Source organism: Scylla paramamosain, chromosome 22, assembly GCF_035594125.1.
Source record: "Scylla paramamosain isolate STU-SP2022 chromosome 22, ASM3559412v1, whole genome shotgun sequence".
In the NCBI taxonomy this organism is placed as follows: domain Eukaryota; kingdom Metazoa; phylum Arthropoda; class Malacostraca; order Decapoda; family Portunidae; genus Scylla; species Scylla paramamosain.
In genome coordinates this window covers 16,936,022-16,957,890 of record NC_087172.1, presented here as the reverse complement: position 1 = coordinate 16,957,890, position 21,869 = coordinate 16,936,022, and the positions used below count along the sequence as shown (strand labels likewise).

The window sequence follows — 21,869 nt, the reverse complement described above, 5'->3', positions numbered from 1 at the left end:
CCTATATTATCCTTCCCTTATTTTCCTTGGCCTCTGCCCCAGTATATAACACGTTTGCCTTCTCCATTCCCACCCTACCCTTACCTTCCTGTTCTGGCCGCCCCTTCCCTCCGCCCCTGCCCCCGACCCCCTGTAGGCGTCCCTGCTGTAGGCTCTAAGTTAATATATTTCGCCGTATTGGTATCCCGTCCAACCTTGATTCAATTTAGAGCCTATGTAGTGTGTGTGTGTGTGTGTGTGTGTGTGTGTGGTCTTTTTTTCGTTCTTTGTCTTTTTGTTGTTCGTTTTCTTCTTTTTTTCTTCTTCTTTCTTCTTCTTCGTCTTCTTCTTCTTCTTCTGCTGCTGCTGCATTTTATTTTCGTTTATTTTTCATTTTTTCCTGTTTATTTTGTCTGCGTGTCTGTCTGTCTGTCCGTCTGTCTCTGCCTGTCTGTCTGTCTGCCTGTCTGTCTGCCTGCCTGCCTGCCTGCCTGTCTGTCTGCCTGCCTGTCTGTCTGCCTTTTTGTTTGTCTATCTGCTTCTCTCTCTCTCTCTCTCTCTCTCTCTCTCTCTCTCTCTCTCTCTCTCTCTCTCTCTCTCTCTCTCTCTCTCTCTCTCTCTCTCTCTCTCTCTCTCTCTCTCTCTCTCTCTCTCTCTATATATATATATATATATGTTTCTCGCTCTCTCTCTCCCATATTGTACTATCTATCGATGTGTGCTTTCTTTCTCTGAAACATGTGACGTCACTTCCTTGCACGTGCACCTCGCGGGACCTCACGGTGCTGATAAGACTCGGAAACAAAAGCTGTGTTATCATCCACCTCCACCACCACCATCATCATCATCTTCAATACTACTACTACCATTACTACTACTACTAATAATAATAATAGTAATAATAAACAACAACAACAACAACAACAACTACTAAACAATAACAACTACTACAACTACTACTACTACTACTAAACAATAACAACAACTACTACTACTACTAAAGAATAAGAACAACAACAAACAACAACAACGACAACAACAACAATAACTACTACTACTACTACTACTACTACTACTACTACTACTACTACCAGCTTGTACTCCCTTCCTTCCTCCTTCTCTACGACCACACTACGTTTAATACACCGCTTCTTGTCCGATCAGCGAAGTTAAGCAACGTTGGGTCCGATTAGTACTAGTATGGGTGACCGCCTGGGAACACCAGATGTTGTTGGCATTCCAACATTTTGAGCTTGTTACTTCAATGTCAGTAGTTTACGAAATAAATTAAATGAGCTGCAAGCTCTTATTTATCTTGAAAACTACGACATCATAGGCGTCACGGAAACGTGGATAAATTCATCAAGCAGAGATTACTTAGCTGAGTACTCACTCCCTGGCTACACAATTTTTAGCTGCGAGAGAACTCACCGTGCGGGAGGCGGTGTTATGTTTTACGTAAAAAGTAATCTTCATCCTCGTTTACTCCCAACCCCAACCATTGCTAATATAGACGTCACTCTCATCCAGTTAGAAAATAAATCTCGTAAAATAACATTAGGTCTCGTCTATCGTCTTCCAGCCCAGTCACCCACTACAGATGAAAAACTTATGACCTTATCGCGGACATTTGCTGCGTTAATAATTGCATAATTATGGGGGACTTTAATCTTCCAGTCACGAGGTGGGGTGAACCACTGACGGCTCACGCAGGCCAGCATCTCTACGGGTGTATACTTGAAAGCTCCCTCCACCAGCACGTCATGCATCCAACGAGAGGTAACAGTTCCCTAGATATTGTTTTAACAACTGGTGAAACTCAGTAAAGACGTAAAAGTTGGACCAGAACTGAGTTCCAGCGATCATCGTAGCTTACTTTTCACCATAAATTTTGACAAAGCTAAAGTAAGCGAAAGTAAAGAAAAAGTTCCAGACTATCGGCGTGCTAACCTTGAGAGACTTCGCATGCAGCTTGTTCATAGACTGGAATGAACTGCTGGGAACACCAGACATTAACAACGCATGGGAAGTGTTTGCTAAAAAGTTAAATGAAACTGTGATTTTGTGTGTACCGCAACGAAACTGACGGAAGGTAAAAAACACCAAACCGAAATGGTGGAATAATGAAATCAGATGCTGCCTTCTGGCTAAGAAAATGCTTACCACAAATACATATTAACACAAAATAATAATGATAAACTAGAGCACGACAGACTGCGTAGAAAAACTAAAAAGCTGATCAAATGCAGCAAAAAAATCTGTTGAAGCTCAGATCGCAAACTCATGTAAAACGAATCCAAAAAAATTTTACAGCCATGTAAAAAACAAAAAGGGTTTTAATTAATAATTGGTCCACTAATAACAGAAAATGGCAAAAAAAATAGAAAGCAAAACAGACATGGCGAACACCCTGAACGAGTACGTTTCAACAGTCTTCACGACTGAGGATGTTCAGGGCAGTCTGCCGACCCCCACGACTCAGTCACGAAGCACCACGCTTCCGGAGTTCACCATCACAGAAAGTGAAATCCTCTCAGTCACAAAGAGCATGAACGTAAACAAAACACCCGGACCAGACAAGATATCACCCAGGCTTCTTAAAGAAGCAAGAAATGAGCTCGTGAAACCGCTTACGATTTTATTCAATAAAACTTTACTAGCGGGTAAAGTTCCTCATGAATGGAAACTAGCAAATGTCACACCAATCTTTAAAAAAAATAAATAAATAAGTCTCTCCCAGCCAATTACAGACCGATCAGTCTCACTTCAGTAGTGTGCAAGCTGATGGAAACAATAATCAGAGATAAAATTGTTAAATATTTAGAAGAAAATAAAATCATAAAGGATTCGCAACACAGTTTCAGAACCAAGCGTTCCTGCTTAACAAACTTACTAGACTTCTTTTATGAAGTATTTAACTCGTATGACGAGACAAAAAGCTGTTGATATTATCTACCTTGATTTCCAGAAAGCTTTCGACACTGTTCCCCAAAAGAGACTCATCAGTAAAGTAAAAGCTCACGGCATTGCCGGCTGAGAGACTGGCTCTCTGATAGAAAACAGCGTGTTGTGATAAATGGAAAAGAGTCAGAGTGGCAAAAGCTAAATAGCGGCATTTCCTCAAGGCTCTGTATTAGGACCAGTACTTTTTTTAATGTACATTAATGATATTGATGAAGGGATAAATTGCAAAATAAGTAAATTTGCAGACGACACCAAAATAACAAGTAGAGTAACGTCTGTGTCACAATGGCAGGAACTGCAGTGTGACCTCAATAAACTAAGAAGCTGGGCAGAAAAATGGCAGATGAGATTCATTATAGAAAAGTGTAAAATTCTACATATCGGAAGCAACAATGTTCAGGCGAGATATGTAATGAATAACATGCCACTGTCAAGCGCTGATAAAGAAAAAGATCGAGTCAGGCAAAAAGGCCTACTGATGCGCCATGCCCTAAGTAACTCGTCTGTCGTGAGTGAAGAAAGGTCCTGGGCTGCCCACCTCGCGCGTGACGGGTACAGGTGGTCGCATTTTCCTTTCGCTGTTACTCACTGGTGATATTTAACTTTTCAGCCTTATACAAACATAATATGTATATTTATTCATTTATGTATGTCTACATGTATGTATGCATTTATTTATTTATTTATTTATTTATTTATTTATTTATTTATTCATTTATTTATTTATTTGTTGGTAAGTTAAAGATTTTTCTATGGGGTGAGAGAGAGAGAGAGAGAGAGAGAGAGAGAGAGAGAGAGAGAGAGAGAGAGAGAGAGAGAGAGAGAGAGAGAGAGAGAGACACTGAATTGAAGGAGGAAAGCTGCGTGTGCTGCTGCTGTGCTGTTCATTAGTAGACGTGGGCTGTTTATTGTTGTGCTGTGCAGGGAAGACTTTTGCTGCACGGTACTGCTGTATTGCACGAATGTGCGTATGTTGTGCGCTGAAGCCTTTTACATGTTACCAATTACATGTTCTGAAGCCTTGTTCTTTCGTCCACCTGTTTTCTAGAGCTCCCGCTGGTGTTGGACCAGAAACATGTCTTTCTTGGGGAAATATTCTTATGGTCGTCCCCCGTATGCGGTGGATAGGCACACACACACACACACACACACACACACACAGCAGATAGATAGATAATTTAATGTGCATGAATTTTTATATGCAAATTTTAATTATACAATAACACAGATTGCAATCCTTCATACAACAATCATTGAATTTATATCAAGAAAAAAATCATTACATTTAGTGAGGATGGCAGGCGTTGGGCAGTGAGGCGTGCGGGGCGCCTCCTGCTTTTTAGGGCTGCACTGCGCCGCCATCCTCACCACACCACCTGGTCTGTGTTTTCAGGAGTCATCTTCATCCAACTTAGATATTTTTTCTTCTTCGGTCATTTTCGTCTGTGGGAAAAATAGTAGTGCTTAAAGAAGTGTCTGTTATGTTTTCTGTATCGTGCAGTTGGAGTGTTATGGCGCCGTGCGAGTGAAGGCAGCAGTCAACCTCCCTGCCCTCAGTGACTTGGCGCGGTTACTCTAGTGTCCTGTCCGTGTCCTAAATCTTTTCGGACACCCACCCATCATCCATGACTTTTGACTTTCATATGTAATGCTATAGACTAATCTTATTTTTTTCTTTTTTTCAGACTCCTTTAATCTTATTTCCTTGTGTTTTGTCTCCCTCGTGCAGCCTTTTGGACGTCACGCCGTGCTGGTGGCCCATCGCACTTTTTTCTTGATTAAACGTTTCATCGCTGTAACTTTACGACTTTTAACCGGCTGTAGTGTAAAATATTGAGATTAGCTTAGGTTAGGTTAAGGAGGGTTGGGTTAGGTTAGCTTAGATTAGGTTATGGTAGGTTGAGTTAGGTTTTCAGGAATGACTGCATGATTCTTATGAAGCACTTTTATCTCTAAGCCTGACATTCCTTGACAAAAAAGTTATACCGCAAGCAAGATATCCGCTGTGCTCTTTACGCGGAAGGAAAACGGAAGCAAATTGCTGAGATAAACTTACGTGATGTCAAAGCAGAAGGTTTTCTCCTCACCATATTTGAGGACGTTGTTTTCAAACTTGCTGCTCATCACCCGAACCTGTTGGGGGATGAAAAGGATGAATGGTAGTGAAAAAGAGGCATGAAAAGGATGAATAGTAGATGAATGGTAGGTGGTAGTGGTGGTGGTGGTGATGATGATGATAATAATAATAACAATAATAGCAATAACTGATAATGATAACAACAACAAAAGCAACAGCATAAAACAGCAGCGTTTTTATTTCTCGCAGACAGAACATAGCAAGGATACAATAATTGCCTCGCAACTTTGAAAAAAAAACCACGAGAAAGGAAGACTACATGTTAACAGTGCTAAACCCTTCACTAAACTGACTCACGCCTGGAAGCGCTGCCAGTGGACTCACCTGAAGCGTGCACGGCTGGCAGGTCTTGGCGTCCGGCAGGATAATAAAAGCAACGTGGGTGTAGTTTCTGGGTCGAGCTTCCCGCCGCTGGAATTCTATGATGGCGTCACCATCCAGTAAGTGGAGGCGCTCCCTGTTGGAAGACTAGGCATAACCCTTCGCCCTTCCCTTCCCTTTCCCTCGCGGACACAAATCCAGATTGTTTAGTGACAGCAGTTTGCAGTGTTTACACAAGCGATGTAACTTCTCATGAAAACTTGGAGCCATTGTTATGTAACATCGTAATCCAGTCATAACTGAAGTACCTGATGCCACAATACAAATTCCTGAACATGAAAAAAAAAAAAAGGAAGACTAGAAAGTAAATTTTTACCAATGATACAAGAGCAAATTATTTTGTTAATCCTGCACGTCCCAGGAGCCACGGCAGCCGCTGCTGCTCACTTTATGGCGCACTCCTCCGCCAAACTCTCCAGACACAGGTAGACCTCAAGGGAGGAGAAGAAGCCGCCGCGCAGCGACGCCTTGACCTCCTTCATCTGATGGGGCAAGCGGAAGTGGACACGTGACTCAACATTTCACACCTTATCAATACGAGCAGGAAGAGCTCTTGCAGGGACACTCACCTCTGAGGAGTAGTACTTGGCGGGGCGGTGGCCGGCGGGGACCTGCGGGACCTGCTATAGTGAAGGTAAGCGAAGAAACTGTTGTTTGTGTTATAAAATGTAAGGTGTAATTTTGTGCTGGTCACTCTTCAGGGTCCTCTAGGGTGTTGTACTACAGGGACGTCACGGAGGAAGGTGCGCACCGTGAAAGGTAGAAGCGCTCTGCACATACACGAAGGTAATTCCATTGTTTTTCTCACCTGGGCGCTGCATTTCAGTGGCTGGGACTGAAGAAGCTCCTGGCACAAGCCGCCACCCGCCACTTGGGGAGCAGACGCATCATGTGTACCTCAACTCTGTGGTGACTTTCTTTGTTTTTGCATCAATAATGGTGTCATGAATACCGAGAGATCCTTGGCAGACTTAAAAGAAAATATTTTGTTGTATAGGTATTTCTTTGCTCATCTTATTACAAGTGTCGGCAGATTGCTAAGACAGTGTGTGGTGGCAGAGCTCACCGTCAGGAAGAGGAAAAGCGCCATGCAGCAAGGCGTCACCAGGCGGGCAGTCATGGCGACCAGCGCAGGGTGAGTTGAGGCTGCGTGGCTCCTTATTTATGAGCATGTGAATGTCACGCGCCTCTGCGCCAATGGCAGCCCCTCGGTTGCGTGGGTGGATTATAGAGAGAGACGGTGTCTTCTTGGAATAGTCCTATCTCATCCTGGCGCTGGTTCCTGTTCATCCCCATATCGTTGTTCTCACATGAAACACAAACACTGGTGGGTTTGTGTTTGTGTTGCGCTGCCCTTTGAATCTATCCCTATGCCGTACTGGACTCATGCGTGTAGTTGCGCTGCGTCAGTTAGTTATGTATAAGTGTGCATGTACAGTGCGTGGATACATAGTTTGTTCAAAAGGAATCAGTAGTTGACTGATTGAAAGTCCATAAGGTATCTTGCAAAGATTTATTAACCGGAATCATGAGTTTTCCCCTAGTTGCTCTGGTTTGATTGAATGAGTTCAAAGATATTAATTATACTGTGATTAAACAACGATGCCAATGAAAGTATGCTTAGCAAAGGTGGGAGAGTCTTGATTTGGTTTCTCAGGTCGGTCAATGTGGTCAGGCCGTTTTGTTGAAGCAGTACAAGTCTTCTTTGTCCTCCTTTAGAGAAGTTTCAGCACCAGTGCTTCTAATAGAACCATATATATTTATGGGTGCAAAAATTGCACCCATAAATCTTTCATCACATTTTTTATTTTGCCCATAACCTTTCGCGCCTCCCTAACCTTAGCAGACACTTTATTCATGCCGGGCTTCCAACCCTGCACCATTCCCTTCAGTTTAGAGCGCCATGCAGGTAACCTGTGAAGAGGGCAGAGTATTACACAAAATAAATGTTACGACGCGCGCTTGTGTGTGTGTGTGTGTGTGTGTGTGTGTGTGTGTGTGTGTGTGTGTGGTTCTTCCTCGCGTGTGGTTTTGAGTTTGTTAGTTATTTATTCATTATATATATATATATATATATATATATATATATATATATATATATATATATATATATATATATATATATATATATATATATATATATATATATATATATATATATATATATATATATATATATATATATATATATATATATTTTTTTTTTTTTTTTTTTTTTTTTTTTTTGTGTGTGTGTGTGTGTGTGTGTGTCAGGGTTACATATTTTAGTACCGACATAAGGAGTGAGGTTTCACAAGGATATATCATCAGTTTTAACACTCTCAGACTTTTCCCAAAAAAGGCCAAGTCTTACTTGATGTCCCTGATGGTGATGTCGGAGCAGAAGGTGACCTCCTTCTCCGGGCAGGGCGCCTCTACTGCCTCGGCACAGTCGCGGGTCAGCACACGCACCTGGCGAGACACAGGTGAGTCAGTCAGTGGTAGGGAGGCTGTGACCAGCGTGGGCGGGGTGTGACTCAGGGAACACCTGTGCTGAACTCACCTGCAGAGTGCAGGCCGGACAGGTGATGTGGTTGGACAGGATGACCGGGATCTCGTACCTGTCGGTGCGAGGAACCTTCTGTAGGCTGTAGCTGGTCCCGGAACCGTCCGCCAGCTCCAGCGGCACCCTGTGGGGACACCAGGCCGTCACCAGCTGCACCACCCATCCCGCATTACCACCATCCACCACCACCCAGCACCTCACCCCCGGAACCTCAGCCTCACCTGTCCTCACACTCCACCTCCGCGTCGCTGTCAGGACACAGGAAGACCTGGAGGCTGCCGAAGAGTCCGGCGGGCACCTTGGCGAGCAGCATCAGCACCTGCAGGTGAAAGGTGAGGTCACGTGGTGGTCAGGTGTGAGGACGAGTGTCAGCAGTAGCAGTGAAATATTCCAGCAGGCACACTCACCCCCCCTGCCGGGTACTCGTTGCGGCGCCCCTGTGACAAGACGGCGCCGGCGGCGGCATTGTCCTGAGGAGAAAAGGCAGCGGGTGAGGCGGAGAGAGCCTCGGTGAAGGTTGGTGGGGAAGTGTTGCTTGTGTGGCAGAGAGAGAGTGCGATGTGTTAGGGGCAGCTATGGTGTTGTGTGCACCATTGCACTGTGTGTGTGTGTGTGTGTGTGTGTGTGTGTGTGTGTGTGTGGCAGTGTGTTTTGTGAAGGACAGCTAAGTGGTGTGTGCACCAGTGCACCGTCGTGCCTCGGGTCTCACCTGGGTGCGGCAGGCGCGCGGCGCAGGGTCGAGCAGCAGCGTCTGGCACCAGCCTCCTCCCGCCACCTGGTGGAGAGAGATACATCACTCATCACTGACTGTGTTTGCAGTGCCAAGCGTCTACACTGCCGGAGTGGCACTGTGTTCACGGGAGGCCTGAGTAACTGGAAGTGTTGATGTGCCTCAGTAAGGGGCGTTGGTAACAGTGTGTGGTGGCAGAGCTCACCGTCAGGAGGAGGAGGAGCGCCGCGCAGCGAGGAGTCACCAGGCGGGCAGTCATCCAGGGCAGAGTAAGTCAGCGTGACGGAGGCTCCTCATTTATGGGTGTGAGACGAGTGCCATTGTCTGTGCTCCTGAAGGGGAGGGTCACTGATTAGCGCCCCTCGCACATCAATAGGCGATAAGGGCGGCGTCGCGGGGGTGGAGTTTCATCTTATCCCACGTGTGGTTCCCTTCCCGTGGGACTCTGTCTTATCCCTGCTCTGGTTCCCGAGGGACCTGTGTCGCATCTTGACGTGAAACACAGACTCTGGTTACTTTATGGTGAGAAAAATCACGCTGATTAATCTCGACATCCTGCGCCAGGTTGCCAAAAAACGGGATAACAGCTGCGGCTCAGTGGCGGGGGGAGGGGGGGATCTTTGCCTGCTCGCACCCTTCGAGCTTCTGGCATTGTATTTCCTTTGAGATGGAAACTTTGTTGGTATTGCGATATGAAAATGTGTAAAGTCTGGCGTTTGTGGCGCCTCCACACCCAGAACGGCAATCATATTGATGAACTCGCGCGCGATCACACACACACACACACACACACACACACACACACACACACACACACACACACACACACACACACACGCACGGACCGGTACAGACTCAGCGCGATTCCTACCATGGTGTGACCCATCAATAAATAGTATTTCGTTTCTAAATTAAACTTAGTTTTAAAGATTAATGTTAAGTATTTCTCCACCCCCTCTGTACATTTTCATAAACCGTGTATTATTATTATTATTATTATTATTACACACACACACACACACACACACACACACACACACACACACACACACACACACACACACACACACACACACACACACTGGAGTAAGTTCCCTTTGTGTAGTACACCAGCTGAAATCGTAACTTCTATAGTTTACCAGAAGCATGTTGTTTAATGTGTAAATACGTAAATACTGTTCTCTCTCTACGCTAAGTACTTTACATTTACTCATATTAAGTTGCCTTTGCCATCTGTCTGTACATTTGCTCATCCTATCTGTCTGCAAGGCGACGACATCCCAATTCAACCTGATAAGTTTATTTTCGTGTCGTTCGCAAAGTTACCAACATCGCTTCTGCTCTCTATCAAGAATATATCATTAACAAGTATTAGGAATGATAATGGTCCTAAAACTGATACCTTTGGCACCCCACTTACTGCTTGAACCCACTCGCATTTAGAGCCATTTATGTCTCTCATTTCTTGAACCCACTCGCATTTAGAGCCATTATTTATTACTTTTATCCTGTCCCATATCCATGCCCTTATCCAGCCTAACACTTTCCCTCTAGTTTACGATCTCTAATCTTGTTATGGGACCTTTAAGGGCATAGGATGTCATAAGTATCTTATTATCTGTCACCTTATAAACTTTACTATAAAACTTCAAGTTCGTAAGGCAAAACTTCCCCTTCGAGAAGCCGTGCTGTGACTGATTTATTCAGTTATGCTTGTCTAAATGATCCCTAATGCACCTTGCAATTACCGACTCTTGTTTTTCATCTACATTTGAAGTTCGGTGGACTGGCTTGTAGTTCGACATTTAAAATTTTCTCCTTTCTTAAAGATGAGCACTACATTCACTTGCCACATTGTACCGCCATTTGTCCTGAATCTAATGACTTCCTAAAGATACTAACCAGCGGCTCACTAATTACATTTTTGCACTCTATTGGCACTTTGGGGTGTGTTTCGTCTTGTCCTGGTGACTAAACGTTTTTTTTTTTTTTTTTTCCTACTATGTCCTCACAGAAATATGTCACCTTGTCATCATCTTGTACTCTGAAAGTCTGTAAGCTTTCCCTCATTTTCTGCACGTTTTCCTGGGTGAAGGCAGTAAAGAAATGGTTTAAAATTTTACTCCTCCCTTTCCCTTAACTAACTATCCATGAGAAAAAAAAAAAAAAAATAGAACTGTCTTCGTCTCACTAGAGTAGATTTTCTTTTCTCTCGTTCCTTGAGCCAGACACACATTGCAGGTTCCTGGATCCAAAACACTTATTTTTGCGTTTCGACATCTTGAAGAGTTTGGTAAGATAAAGGAATAGAAACTAGTCTGCTACACACATCTCTCTCTCTCTCTCTCTCTCTCTCTCTCTCTCTCTCTCTCTCTCTCTCTCTCTCTCTCTCTCTCTCTCTCTCTCTCTCTCTCTCTCTCTGGTCCAGTTGTTATAAAGGCTGACCAAATCTGTGAGATGGTTAAGTCAGCTTGTCCTTGGCCGGTGCCCCTCCTACATAAAAAAAAAAAAGTCACACACGCCATTACCATCCCGCTGTATTGTCCGTCCTCTTGACGTGAAGGCACAGTGCACCAGACTATGAGTGGAGGAAAGCGGGGAAGTAACTCATATACAGTAGATTTTTTGGGGCCGGTCCACCTTCCTTCTCGTGTTCCCTGTTATTAACTCTTTCTATGGAGTGAATCATGTCGCTCTTCCCTCTTATGTTCTGATACTGTGTTTTGCAGCCTCCCTCAGTGAATGATAATAATAATAATAATAATAATAATAATAATAATAATAATAATAATAATAATAATGGTAATAAAGGATGAAGCGGTAAAAATAATCATACTATTCAGAGAAAAGAAATGGTTAGAGAGAGAGAGAGAGAGAGAGAGAGAGGTGGTTGTGGAATTAAGCAATAAGCACATTTGGTTTCTTATGCAATATTTCTCTTCCTACTCTTTTTTATTTTTCCTTTATTGATTTTTTTTCTTTTTGCTGTTTACAAAAAATTTACTTATCTAACACTTTCCCACGTCTGTTATTTTTCATTTTAGTTATTTCACCGCCTGTACCGAATTATATGGTTTCCCTTTCAATAATACGTTTTCTGTGTTCAGGCGGAACATTTTATTGGGTAACTAAAGGTATTGGTCTGTATTCCCAAACTTTTGTGCACAATATCTCAAGTGGAAGTATATGGCCGGCTGTGCTATGTCTAAGCTCTGGGGTGTAGTAGGGCGGCCCACGAGACGATCCCCTTCCTTCTCCAACGTGAGCTGACTGAGCTAATGATGTGTGCATGAGTGCGTGTTGCGTTGTCTGGGCCATCCTGTGTGGGACTGCCCAGTTGGTATACAAATAGATCTCGAGTGCATTAAAAGGGCATTAGTGAATGTTAGTGTAAATTACTGGAGTTTCTAAGACTGTTTTAATGGTTCTAGTGATATTCTAACGGGTATTCTAAATTTTCAACGGCAAAAACACTTGTGAGAACCTGACTCCTCATCTCTGTGGAGTGAAAGGCAGTCCTTACGTGGATGCAGAGCTAGTCAGAATATAGGCCATTGAGGTGAGCCTAACACTTGGGTCAAAGTTGTGTAAGGAACAATAGGATTGGTCGAGTTAGATTCAAATTTATTTGGATAAGACTTAGGTACTGCATTAAGTTATGTTAAAGTTTAGTTATGTTAGGCTAAGGAAGGCTAGGTTTGGGTCAATATGTTGCAGAGAGAGAGAGAGAGAGAGAGAGAGAGAGAGAGAGACGTCACCTCCCATCATCCCTGGCTTTAGAAGTTCGAGATAAGTTAACCAAAGCTTCGAACGGCGCCAAAAGCTTCACCCGCGTCTCGTTCACCAGTGTCAAGGGTTCGCTATGGTGAACCCCGCGCTGTTTATGGTGGAGTTATGTGTGTGAGAGGAGGATTGGTGGTCTTCATCTTTACTATTATATTTTATTTTAGAAACTGTTGTGTATTTTATTATTATTCCATTCCCTGTCTGTCTGTGTGTCTGTCTGCCTATCTTACTATCTGACTGGCTGGCTGGTTATCAGGTCAACGCTCTGTCTAGTCTGTCTGTCTGTCTGTCCTAAGACATGGCACCTCGTGAGGACCGCAAAGTCTGTTGTGGCTTGTGTATCTATGTATGTATGTCTCTCTCTCTCTCTCTCTCTCTCTCTCTCTCTCTCTCTCTCTCTCTCTCTCTCTCTCTCTCTCTCTCTCTCTCTCTCATATACACTATTAATGTAACTTCTTAGTGTGTGTGTGTGTGTGTGTGTGTGTGCTCTCTAAATTGCCTGCCCTGCTGTGCCGCCATAGTTGTCCTCCCTACAAGCCACTAATAAGGCGAGGCTTGAATCGAGACAGGCCTGAATCCTTGTTATCTCTTCACGCTTATTAAATTATCTCCCCTCCATCTTCATCTCCTCTTTTGCATCTATCTTCCTCTTCTTCCTTTTCTTTTCTTCTCCCTCTCCTCTCATTTTCGTTTGTTTAGTGCATCATTCCTTATTTCATTCTGTTGTCATTCTTCCCATTCGTAACTTTTATTAACAAAATCATAATGAACGGAGAAAAAAAAAAAAAAATCAAACAGATAATCCTAGGTAAGGGATATGGCAATGCAAATTTCCCGTCATCTGATTGGCTGATGCTGTAGGTGACTGAGATGCTGATTGGCTGTTCATTGATTCTCACCTTTCACACGTCATTCTTTCTTTACTAATCATCACTTGTACACAAAGCACATCCCTAAATACACGAAACACATCCTAAATCCACTAATACACAGAGGGAGAGAAATACAACAAGAAATGAAGCCGTAAAATAAAATAAAAATGTGTATATTTACTACATGGCAACTTGTCCCGGCGAGAGGCAAGTCCCACGAGGATGCAGCAGTGATGATCGAGCAGTGGGAGGGAGAGGTTGTGTGTGTCCGTCCAGAAATGGTGATGTGATCTGAGTGCTTTCACAATACAGTGCCTGGTGATAGTGGTGTGTTATTGTGATTATATGAGCCACTGTGGTGTGTTGTGAGTGGCAATAGTGAACGCTTTGGATGTACAAGTGCTTAACGACCCAATCACCATTACCTTCATCTTTGCTATGGTGAGTGTTACGTATGTGTATGTATGTATGGATGAAATCATGAGAGTAACTACTATTTATTTATTTATTTATTTATTTATTTATTTATTTATTTATTTATTATTATTATTATTATTATTATTATTATTATCATTATTATTTTTGTTGTTGCTTTTATCATTATTATCATTAGCGTCATACCTTTTGCTTCATCGTCGTCGTCATTATCATCATATTTCATCATCATTATTGTTTCATCATCATGATTAATATCTCTATCATCAGAATTCATCATTAATATCTTTATCATCATCATTATCAGAGATGCAAATAGCGATACACACACACACACACACACACACACACACACACACACACACACACACACACACACACAGAGAGAGAGAGAGAGAGAGAGAGAGAGAGAGAGAGAGAGAGAGATAATCAACCATATATTACACATTACACATTCTATTCAAACCTAACTTATCCTAACCTAACCTCACCTCACCTCACCTAATTTAACCTAACCTCACTGCACCTCACATCCAAACCCTTGCAAGCCCAACCCTTTCCTTTAAATACCCATCAAGACCCACCACAGCCCCTAACAGCCCCACGCCGCACAGAGCTTGCAGTGTGTGGTCCCGAGACTCCGTTAGGATTTCTGTAGATTAGTTTCTTGTTTCTGTTGCAATCCCCGTTTTCCTCTTTATTCCACCCACATTCTTATTTTCATTGTTCTTTTTTTATTTTCTATTTTCGTTGTTTTCCTTCATGTTGTTATGCAGTGTTCCTTTTTTACCTTTTTTTCATTATTCTTTTTTTTTTTTCAGTTTTTATTTGTTTATTTTTATTTTCAGTGGTTTCCTTTTTCGTATTTCTTTTTTTTTTATTCTGTTTTCATTTCTTTCCTTTCGTTTTTTGCTCTTAATATTGTGCTCTTATATACGCCATTTATTTCCCTCTTCCTGTTGTAATCTGTTTTTCGTCCCTTTATTTATTTATTTATTTATTTTTTTAATTTATATTATTAATTAATTATCTATTCATTATATTTTTTTAGGGTCCAAGATAATTAAAAACTGGCGCTCAGTTAGGAAATCCACTTGAAAAAGAATTAAGTCCTTTTTGTGATTTTCTTCGTTCCGTGATGGTTTCGCCAGAGATACACACCTGTAGTAGTGGTAGTGGTAGTAGTAGTAGTAGTAATAGTAGTAGTAGTAGTAGTAGTAGTAGTAGTAGTAGTAGTAGTGACAGGTGGTAGATATAAAACCCTTAAGGGGGGGTCGTGGTATTTCCCGCCGATGTGACATGAATACTACTCTGAAATGGTATGAGAGAGAGAGAGAGAGAGAGAGAGAGAGAGAGAGAGAGAGAGAGAGAGAGAGAGAGAGAGAGAGAGAGAGGCCATATCCCCATAAAACTTTCCCCCCTAGCTAGTGGTTGTAAGAAAAACGAAAGTGCGGAATCTTTGTCGTTTTCTTCTTCCTCGTCATCTTTCTTCTTCTTCTTCTTCTTCTTTATTGGTTTCTATGGAAGTGGTGGTGGTGGTGGTGGTGGTGGTGGGTTAGAACATGCAATTAAGTTGGTACTACAATAATCAAAGGAATTTCTTTTCTTATTCTTCTGTAATACTATTTTCTCCTTTTCTAGTGCAAGGGTTAACACACTATTACTACTATTTTTGCTACTACTATTACTTCTACTACTACCATTACTTCTACTACTGCTATGCTACTACTACTGCTGATAATATTAAGCGATTTTCCTCCTATCTTTTGACTTGTTTCCTTTTCCTTTTTCCTTTCTTTGGCTATTAAGTTATCGAATATTTTTCCATTTTCTGTTCCTCATCATAAGACAAACTGCTATTTTTTTTTTCTGAGTAATCGATTTTCAAAGAAGTATAGGATAATACATTTTTTCTTCATTCCATTTATCTTCATTCATTCAGGAACGAATTTGTGCATTTTTATTTAATCTTCTTCCTTTTATGTCTATTAATTAATTATGAAGAGGGAAATTGCAGTGCGTTTTCCCCGGAATTTCTCCATTTTAAAGGAAAACTACGTTATTAAAGTGCATTGAATTTTCCCCCCCCTTTTTTTTTCTGTATGTGTGTGACTTAACTTGAATTTTCTTATGAATTTTATTACCAGAGAGAGAGAGAGAGAGAGAGGGAGAGAGAGAGATGCAGACGGAAAATATAAAAGAGAAAGAAGAAATAGAAGAACAAAAATTAAAAAAAAACGAAAGGGAAGAAAACAGTAGAGAGAGAGAGAGAGAGAGAGAGAGAGAGAGAGAGAGAGAGAGAGAGAGAGAGAGAGAGAGAATTTAATTTATCGCACTATAATGACACACGAACCACGAGTCTTGAACGCTGATCTTGAAAGTCTTGTTCTCTCTCAGGCATTATTTCACTTTTTCTCTTTTCCTCCCTCCCCTCCCTCCCCTCCCCACCAACCCTCCCCTCCTGCACCTCCCGATCCCTCCCCCTGATTGACACCGGCCATGACCCCTCCCAGTTCAATTGTTTCCCCTCCTCCTCCTCCTCCTCCTCCTCCAGCGGTGGTATTCTCTTCTCTGCTTTGACTTGGGTTTTGTAAAGGAAGATGGGAAATAGCCTCCCTGCTCCTCCTCCTCCTCCTCCTCTTCTTCTTTTTCTTTTTCTTCTTCTTCTTCTTCTTCTTCTTTTTCTTTTTCTTTCTTTTTCTTCTGTTTTGTTTTTTGTTTTGTTTTGTTTTTCCATGTTCCTATTCTTCCTTCTTCATCTGCCCTTGATTCTTTACCCTCCTCCTCCTCCTCCTCCTCCTCCTCCTCCTCTTCTGCCTCCCGCTGTGTTTGTTTGTTCATGTTCTTCTTCATCTCTTGGTTGCTTTGGCGTACGAGGATCAGAGAGAGAGAGAGAGAGAGAGAGAGAGAGAGAGAGAGAGAGAGAGAGAGAGAGAGAGAGAGAGAGAGAGAGAGGGGCTGCTGACATATTGCTCTATCCTAATTTATGATGTGTTGTTTATTGTTTATGTTATTCATGCAACTAATATGGTGCTATGTAATTATGGTGGTGATGACAGTGACTGGGTGATGACAAATAGTAAGTAATGTCAGTGTTAGTGGTGAGTGATGAGTAATGGTGATGAATGGTGATAACTGGTAGAGACTTAGTATAATGATAAGTGGTGATGACAGAACTGACTAGTAACGAATAGTGTCAGTGTTAGAGAGTGATTAGCAGTGGTAGTGGTGATGACTGGTGGTGATTAGAGAGTGATGGTGAATGGTGATGGCGCTGACTGTGGTGGTGAGTCGGCAAGAGGACTTTGGGAGTGAGTGAGGTGTGTTCAAATGAGTGGTGATGAGCTGTGATGGTGAGGAAAGGGGGACGTGGGAGTGACGCGTGGTGAGATTGAGTGGTGGTGGTGACAGTGGTGGTGAGGGATGATGGCTGGAGTTGAGTGGTGGTGGTGACAGTGGTGGTGAGCTGGGGGGAGGGGAGAGGGACCAAGTGACACGTATCAGTTGACATAGTGACATTCCGCGGTGATGACCAGACCACAACACCACTCGTGACCTGGACATCTGACCCAGGATGCTCTCTCTCTCTCTCTCTCTCTCTCTCTCTCTCTCTCTCTCTCTCTCTCTCTCTCTCTCTCTCTCTCTCTCTCTCACTCTCACATACACACAAAAAAATAGCTTATCAATAAAAAAAAGAAAAGAAAAAGGGAACAACACAAAATAAGAATAAAGGAGGAGAAGGGAAGGGTAACGATAGACGAAGGAGGCGCAGAAGGAATCCTAATCTGCCACATGATAGCTCTGTGGGGGCGGGGGGCGGTATCCTGCACGCCCTCCGCAGGACTCCTCAGGTCACAGGATAGGAGGAGGCGGAGGAGGAGGAAGAGGAGGAGGAGAGGATGATAGGCACGTGTGGGGGCGGGACGGGAAGGATTAAGGATGTGGGTAAGGAGAGAGAGAGAGAGAGAGAGAGAGAGAGAGAGAGAGAGAGAGAGAGAGAGAGAGAGTCATAATAACTACAATAGCTATAAAATTTTGGAATGCTGGTGAAAAAAATATCGATTAAAGAAACTACGGAAGGAGAGAGAGAGAGAGAGAGAGAGAGAGAGAGAGAGAGAGAGAGAGAGAGAGAGAGAGAGAGAGAGAGAGAGAGAGAGAGAGAGAGAGAGAGAGAGAGAGAGAGAGAGAGAGAGAGAGAGAGAGAGAGAGAGAGAGAGGGACAAAGAAGGCATTAGTGAGGAGAGAAAGGAATGCTGTGAGTGAATGAGTGGAATGAGGGATAGAGAAGAAGAGGAGGAGGAGGAAGAGGAATAAAGGTAAGGGATGGCAAGGTGGACAAGTATGACAATTAGAGAACAGGTAAAGATGGTCACCTGAGTCTAATTAAGGGACGCTATGGTTTCTCCTCCCTCCTCTCCCACTCCTTTCCTCTCCTTTTTCTTCCTCACAGGTAAGTTTGGCAATTAAGAAGAACCAGGTGTGTTTAGTGTACGTTCATTGGCCTTATTTACTCTCTCTCTCTCTCTCTCTCTCTCTCTCTCTCTCTCTCTCTCTCTCTCTCTCTCTCTCTCTCTCAGGTCTCCTTTCATGCAAATTTTCCGGTTTACAATCATTATGACTCGATCCTGTGTGCGCCTGATCACCCTGACCTCCTCCTCCTCCTCTTCCTCCTCCTCCTTATCCTCCTCCTCCTCCTCCTCCTCTTCTATTCCATGTTTCCGCAACTTTTCTTTTTCAATTCGACTTTACTTTTCCTTTGTCTTTCATTACCTCCTCCTCCTCCTCCTATGTCATTCTGCAGGACTCTTGGAAGGGGACAAAGAGTAATTTGATATTTGTAGAGTGGCAGTCTCTCTCTCTCTCTCTCTCTCTCTCTCTCTCTCTCTCTCTCTCTCTCTCTCTCTCTCTCTCTCTCTTTGCGGTTATTTATATTCTTATTCCTCCTTCCCACTCCCTCCCTCCCTCCCTCCCACTCTCCCTCTTCTTTTATCTCCCGTATCCTACGCTCTCTCTCTCTCTCTCTCTCTCTCTCTCTCTCTCTCTCTCTCTCTCTCTCTCTCTCTCTCTCTCTCTCTCTCTCTCTCTCTCTCTCTCTCTCTCTCCCCCCCCCACATACTCATCCACACTCCTATCTCTTCTTTCGCGTCCTACCTTTCCTTCACAGATGTTTCCTCCTCCTCCTCCTCCTCCTCCTCCTCCTCCTCCTCCTCCTCCTTTCCTTCACAGATATTCCGGTCCTGCGCACTTTGAAGGACCTTTCATTGTTCCTTCAGTAAGACCTCTCCTCTCTCCCTCTCCCTCTTCCTCTTCCTTTCCCGCTCTCCTTCTCTCCTACCTACTTTAGGATGACAGCTGAGGAGGAATTGTTTTGGGGCCCAGGGCGTGGTTGAGGGAGTGGGAGAGGGAGAGGAGGATGAGAAGGGAGGGAGAGTAGGCTTGCGTATCTGTTCATCTAGAGCGTTTTTCGGTGTCCTTGGCAGCGGTTTTGACAGCTGCGGTAATGGAGAGAGAGAGAGAGAGAGAGAGAGAGAGAGAGAGAGAGAGAGAGAGAGAGAGAGAGAGAGAGAGAGAACAAGGAAACAAATAAATAAAGAAATAAAAGGAAAGAGAAAACAAATATATGCAAACAAAATAGAGAAAGCGAGAATTGATAAATAAATAAAAAGTAAAGAAACTAATAAATAAAGAAGGGAAGAAAAAGATATATATATATATATATATATATATATATATATATATATATATATATATATATATATATATATATATATATATATATATATATATATATATACATATATATACATATATATATATATATAATAGAGAAATGGAAACAAAAATAATAAGAGGGAAACAATAATAATAATGAGAGAGAGAGAGAGAGAGAGAGAGAGAGAGAGAGAGAGAGAGAGAGAGAGAGAGAGAGAGAGAGAGAGAGAGAGAGAGAGTCAAAATAGTTTCATCAAAGGCATGCGGCTGATAAAGTTCTGCTCTCTCTATCTTTCCCTCTTTTTTTCTTCCATTTTTTCCATCAGCTGCTGACCTCCCTTTGTGTCCTCAGTGAGATAGCCCTCCTCCTGCTCCTCCTCCACTTGGTTTAATAGCGGCGATACTTTTATAAATTTCACCACCACTATCATCACCACCACCACCACCACCACACCAATTATCTCCACCATAGTCAATTAAACTTTTTCTCCATCATTACTACTACTACTACTACTACTACTACTACTACATTACTACTACTATTACTACTACTGAAGGATAATAAGGTGAAGGAAAATAAGGAGGAAAACGAAGAGGAAAAATGGAGGAAGATATAAACGAAATGAGAATAAATAAGAAGAGTGAGCAAATTTATCTAGTTACCATTCTCTCTCTCTCTCTCTCTCTCTCTCTCTCTCTCTCTCTCTCTCTCTCTCTCTCTCTCTCTCTCTCTCTCTCTCTCTCTCTCTGGGAACCAATTACCATCACACACTTTATGAACCGTAATCTGTACAGGTAATTATCGAAGCCAGGTATCCAGGTGAGCCTAAAGAGGAGGCGCTGTGCCTTCGCCAGGTGTAGGTAGCGCTTCGTGTCCCAAGAGAGAGAGAGAGAGAGAGAGAGAGAGAGAGAGAGAGACAGAGAGGCTAGGTTTTCATCAATAGTTCTCAATTCGCCTGCCGCCAAAGTCAAGCTCGTTCTTCCCAGTTTTTAGTCATAATTCGTCAATGTATTAAGATTAGCGGCCCTACTTTGTGGCGGCGACAGCTGCAGGAGGAAGAAGAGGAGGAGGAGGAGGAAGACGAAGAAGGAAAGGAAGGAGAGAACGAATAGGAACAGAAGAAGCAAGGCGTATAATGTTGACAACGAAGATGAAAGACATGGAAAATTAAATAAAAGTAAGATGTAGAGAGAAATTTAAGAACAAGAATTAGACAACCTTGATGCAAGTTGTTGATGAAAATTGCTAATATTCCAAATCTCCTTAAGAGTGAAGTGTTAGTGATACAGTAACAAAGGAATGACGTGTGAGTGGTTCAGGTGGGAAGGGTGGCGGGGAGAGGAAGAAGGAAATAAGGATAATGGAGAGGAGGAGGAGGAGGAGGAGGAGGAAGATGATAAGGCTTGTTGGGAGGTTTCCGTTAAGGTGGTAGTGGTGGTGGTGTTGAATTGGCAGATACACTATTCACTTGCGCTCCTCCTCCTCCTCCTCCTCCTCCTTCTTCTTCTTCGTCCCTTTCCAAACCTTTAATTGTCCCTTCCAGTCACCTTCCTCCTGGGTCTCACTCCTCCTCCTCCTCCTCCTCCTCTTCCTCCTCTTCTTCCGCATCCACACCTCTCCTATCCAATCCATTTCAAATCTTCCTTCCTCCCACTCCATACCCCTGCCCCCCTTCTCCTCCTCCTCCTAATCGTTATGCTTCCTCCTCCGCCGCCTCCGCCTGGGCTCAGAGGGCGCCGCGCACAGGCACAGACGCGAAGCTGCAAGTAAATGAGATTCTCTTGCATCCCCAGCCTCCTTGCGTCACCATGTCCTTAAACCGCTCCGCCACACACACACACACACACATATGCGAGTACTCTCTCTCTCTCTCTCTCTCTCTCTCTCTCTCTCTCTCTCTCTCTCTCTCTCTCTCTCTCTCTCAGGCTTGTAATGGTAATAAGAAGTACCTGCAGTAAGAGAGAGAGAGAGAGAGAGAGAGAGAGAGAGAGAGAGAGAGAGAGAGAGAGAATTATAATGTAATTGAAAACTTATATATATTATAATCATCGCCTGTCATAGTTTTCTCCTCCTCCTCCTGCTCCTCCTCCTCCTCTTCTCCTCCTCTTCCACTCCTCATTCTCTTTATCAACAAATATCATTGATCAATAAATTCAAGAGGAGAAGGAGTGACGATAATAATAATAATGACAATAAAAGCAATAGATACAGTAAGAATAGGAAGGTAAATTGTGAAGAAGGAAAAGGCGAAGGCGGAAAATTTTAATGTCATTGTGTCTAAAGAATAATGAGATTTTTAAACACTTATTATTATCATTTGTCATTAG

At 42.9% G+C, this 21,869-nt stretch overlaps 1 protein-coding gene, 2 long non-coding RNA genes and 1 pseudogene across 3 annotated transcripts in view; 2 read left to right on the top strand and 2 right to left on the bottom strand.

Annotated features, from left to right (window-relative positions):
* The first annotated feature begins 1,097 nt into the window (after positions 1 to 1,097).
* On the top strand, positions 1,098 to 1,216 carry LOC135111909 (5S ribosomal RNA; annotated as a pseudogene).
* A 2,910-nt stretch (positions 1,217 to 4,126) lies between these two features.
* On the bottom strand, positions 4,127 to 6,831 carry LOC135111866 (uncharacterized). The gene is made up of 3 exons (XR_010273932.1): positions 5,405 to 6,831; positions 5,000 to 5,076; positions 4,127 to 4,386 (listed from the first exon to the last, which is right to left on the bottom strand). It is a non-coding gene; the product is annotated as an uncharacterized LOC135111866 (long non-coding RNA).
* A 134-nt stretch (positions 6,832 to 6,965) lies between these two features.
* On the bottom strand, positions 6,966 to 9,336 carry LOC135111865 (uncharacterized). The gene is made up of 7 exons (XM_064025574.1): positions 8,942 to 9,336; positions 8,716 to 8,781; positions 8,414 to 8,476; positions 8,228 to 8,325; positions 8,004 to 8,130; positions 7,815 to 7,912; positions 6,966 to 7,375 (listed from the first exon to the last, which is right to left on the bottom strand). The coding sequence occupies exons 1-7, from the start codon at positions 8,993 to 8,995 to the stop codon at positions 7,222 to 7,224; spliced, it is 660 nt and encodes a 219-aa protein (XP_063881644.1). The 5' UTR covers positions 8,996 to 9,336; the 3' UTR covers positions 6,966 to 7,221.
* A 4,279-nt stretch (positions 9,337 to 13,615) lies between these two features.
* The window catches only part of LOC135111864 (uncharacterized), an 85,722-nt gene continuing 77,468 nt past the window's right edge, over positions 13,616 to 21,869 (top strand). Inside the window, exon 1 of the long non-coding RNA XR_010273931.1 lies at positions 13,616 to 13,835. This is a non-coding gene — a long non-coding RNA (uncharacterized LOC135111864). The remainder of the gene's footprint in view (positions 13,836 to 21,869) is intronic.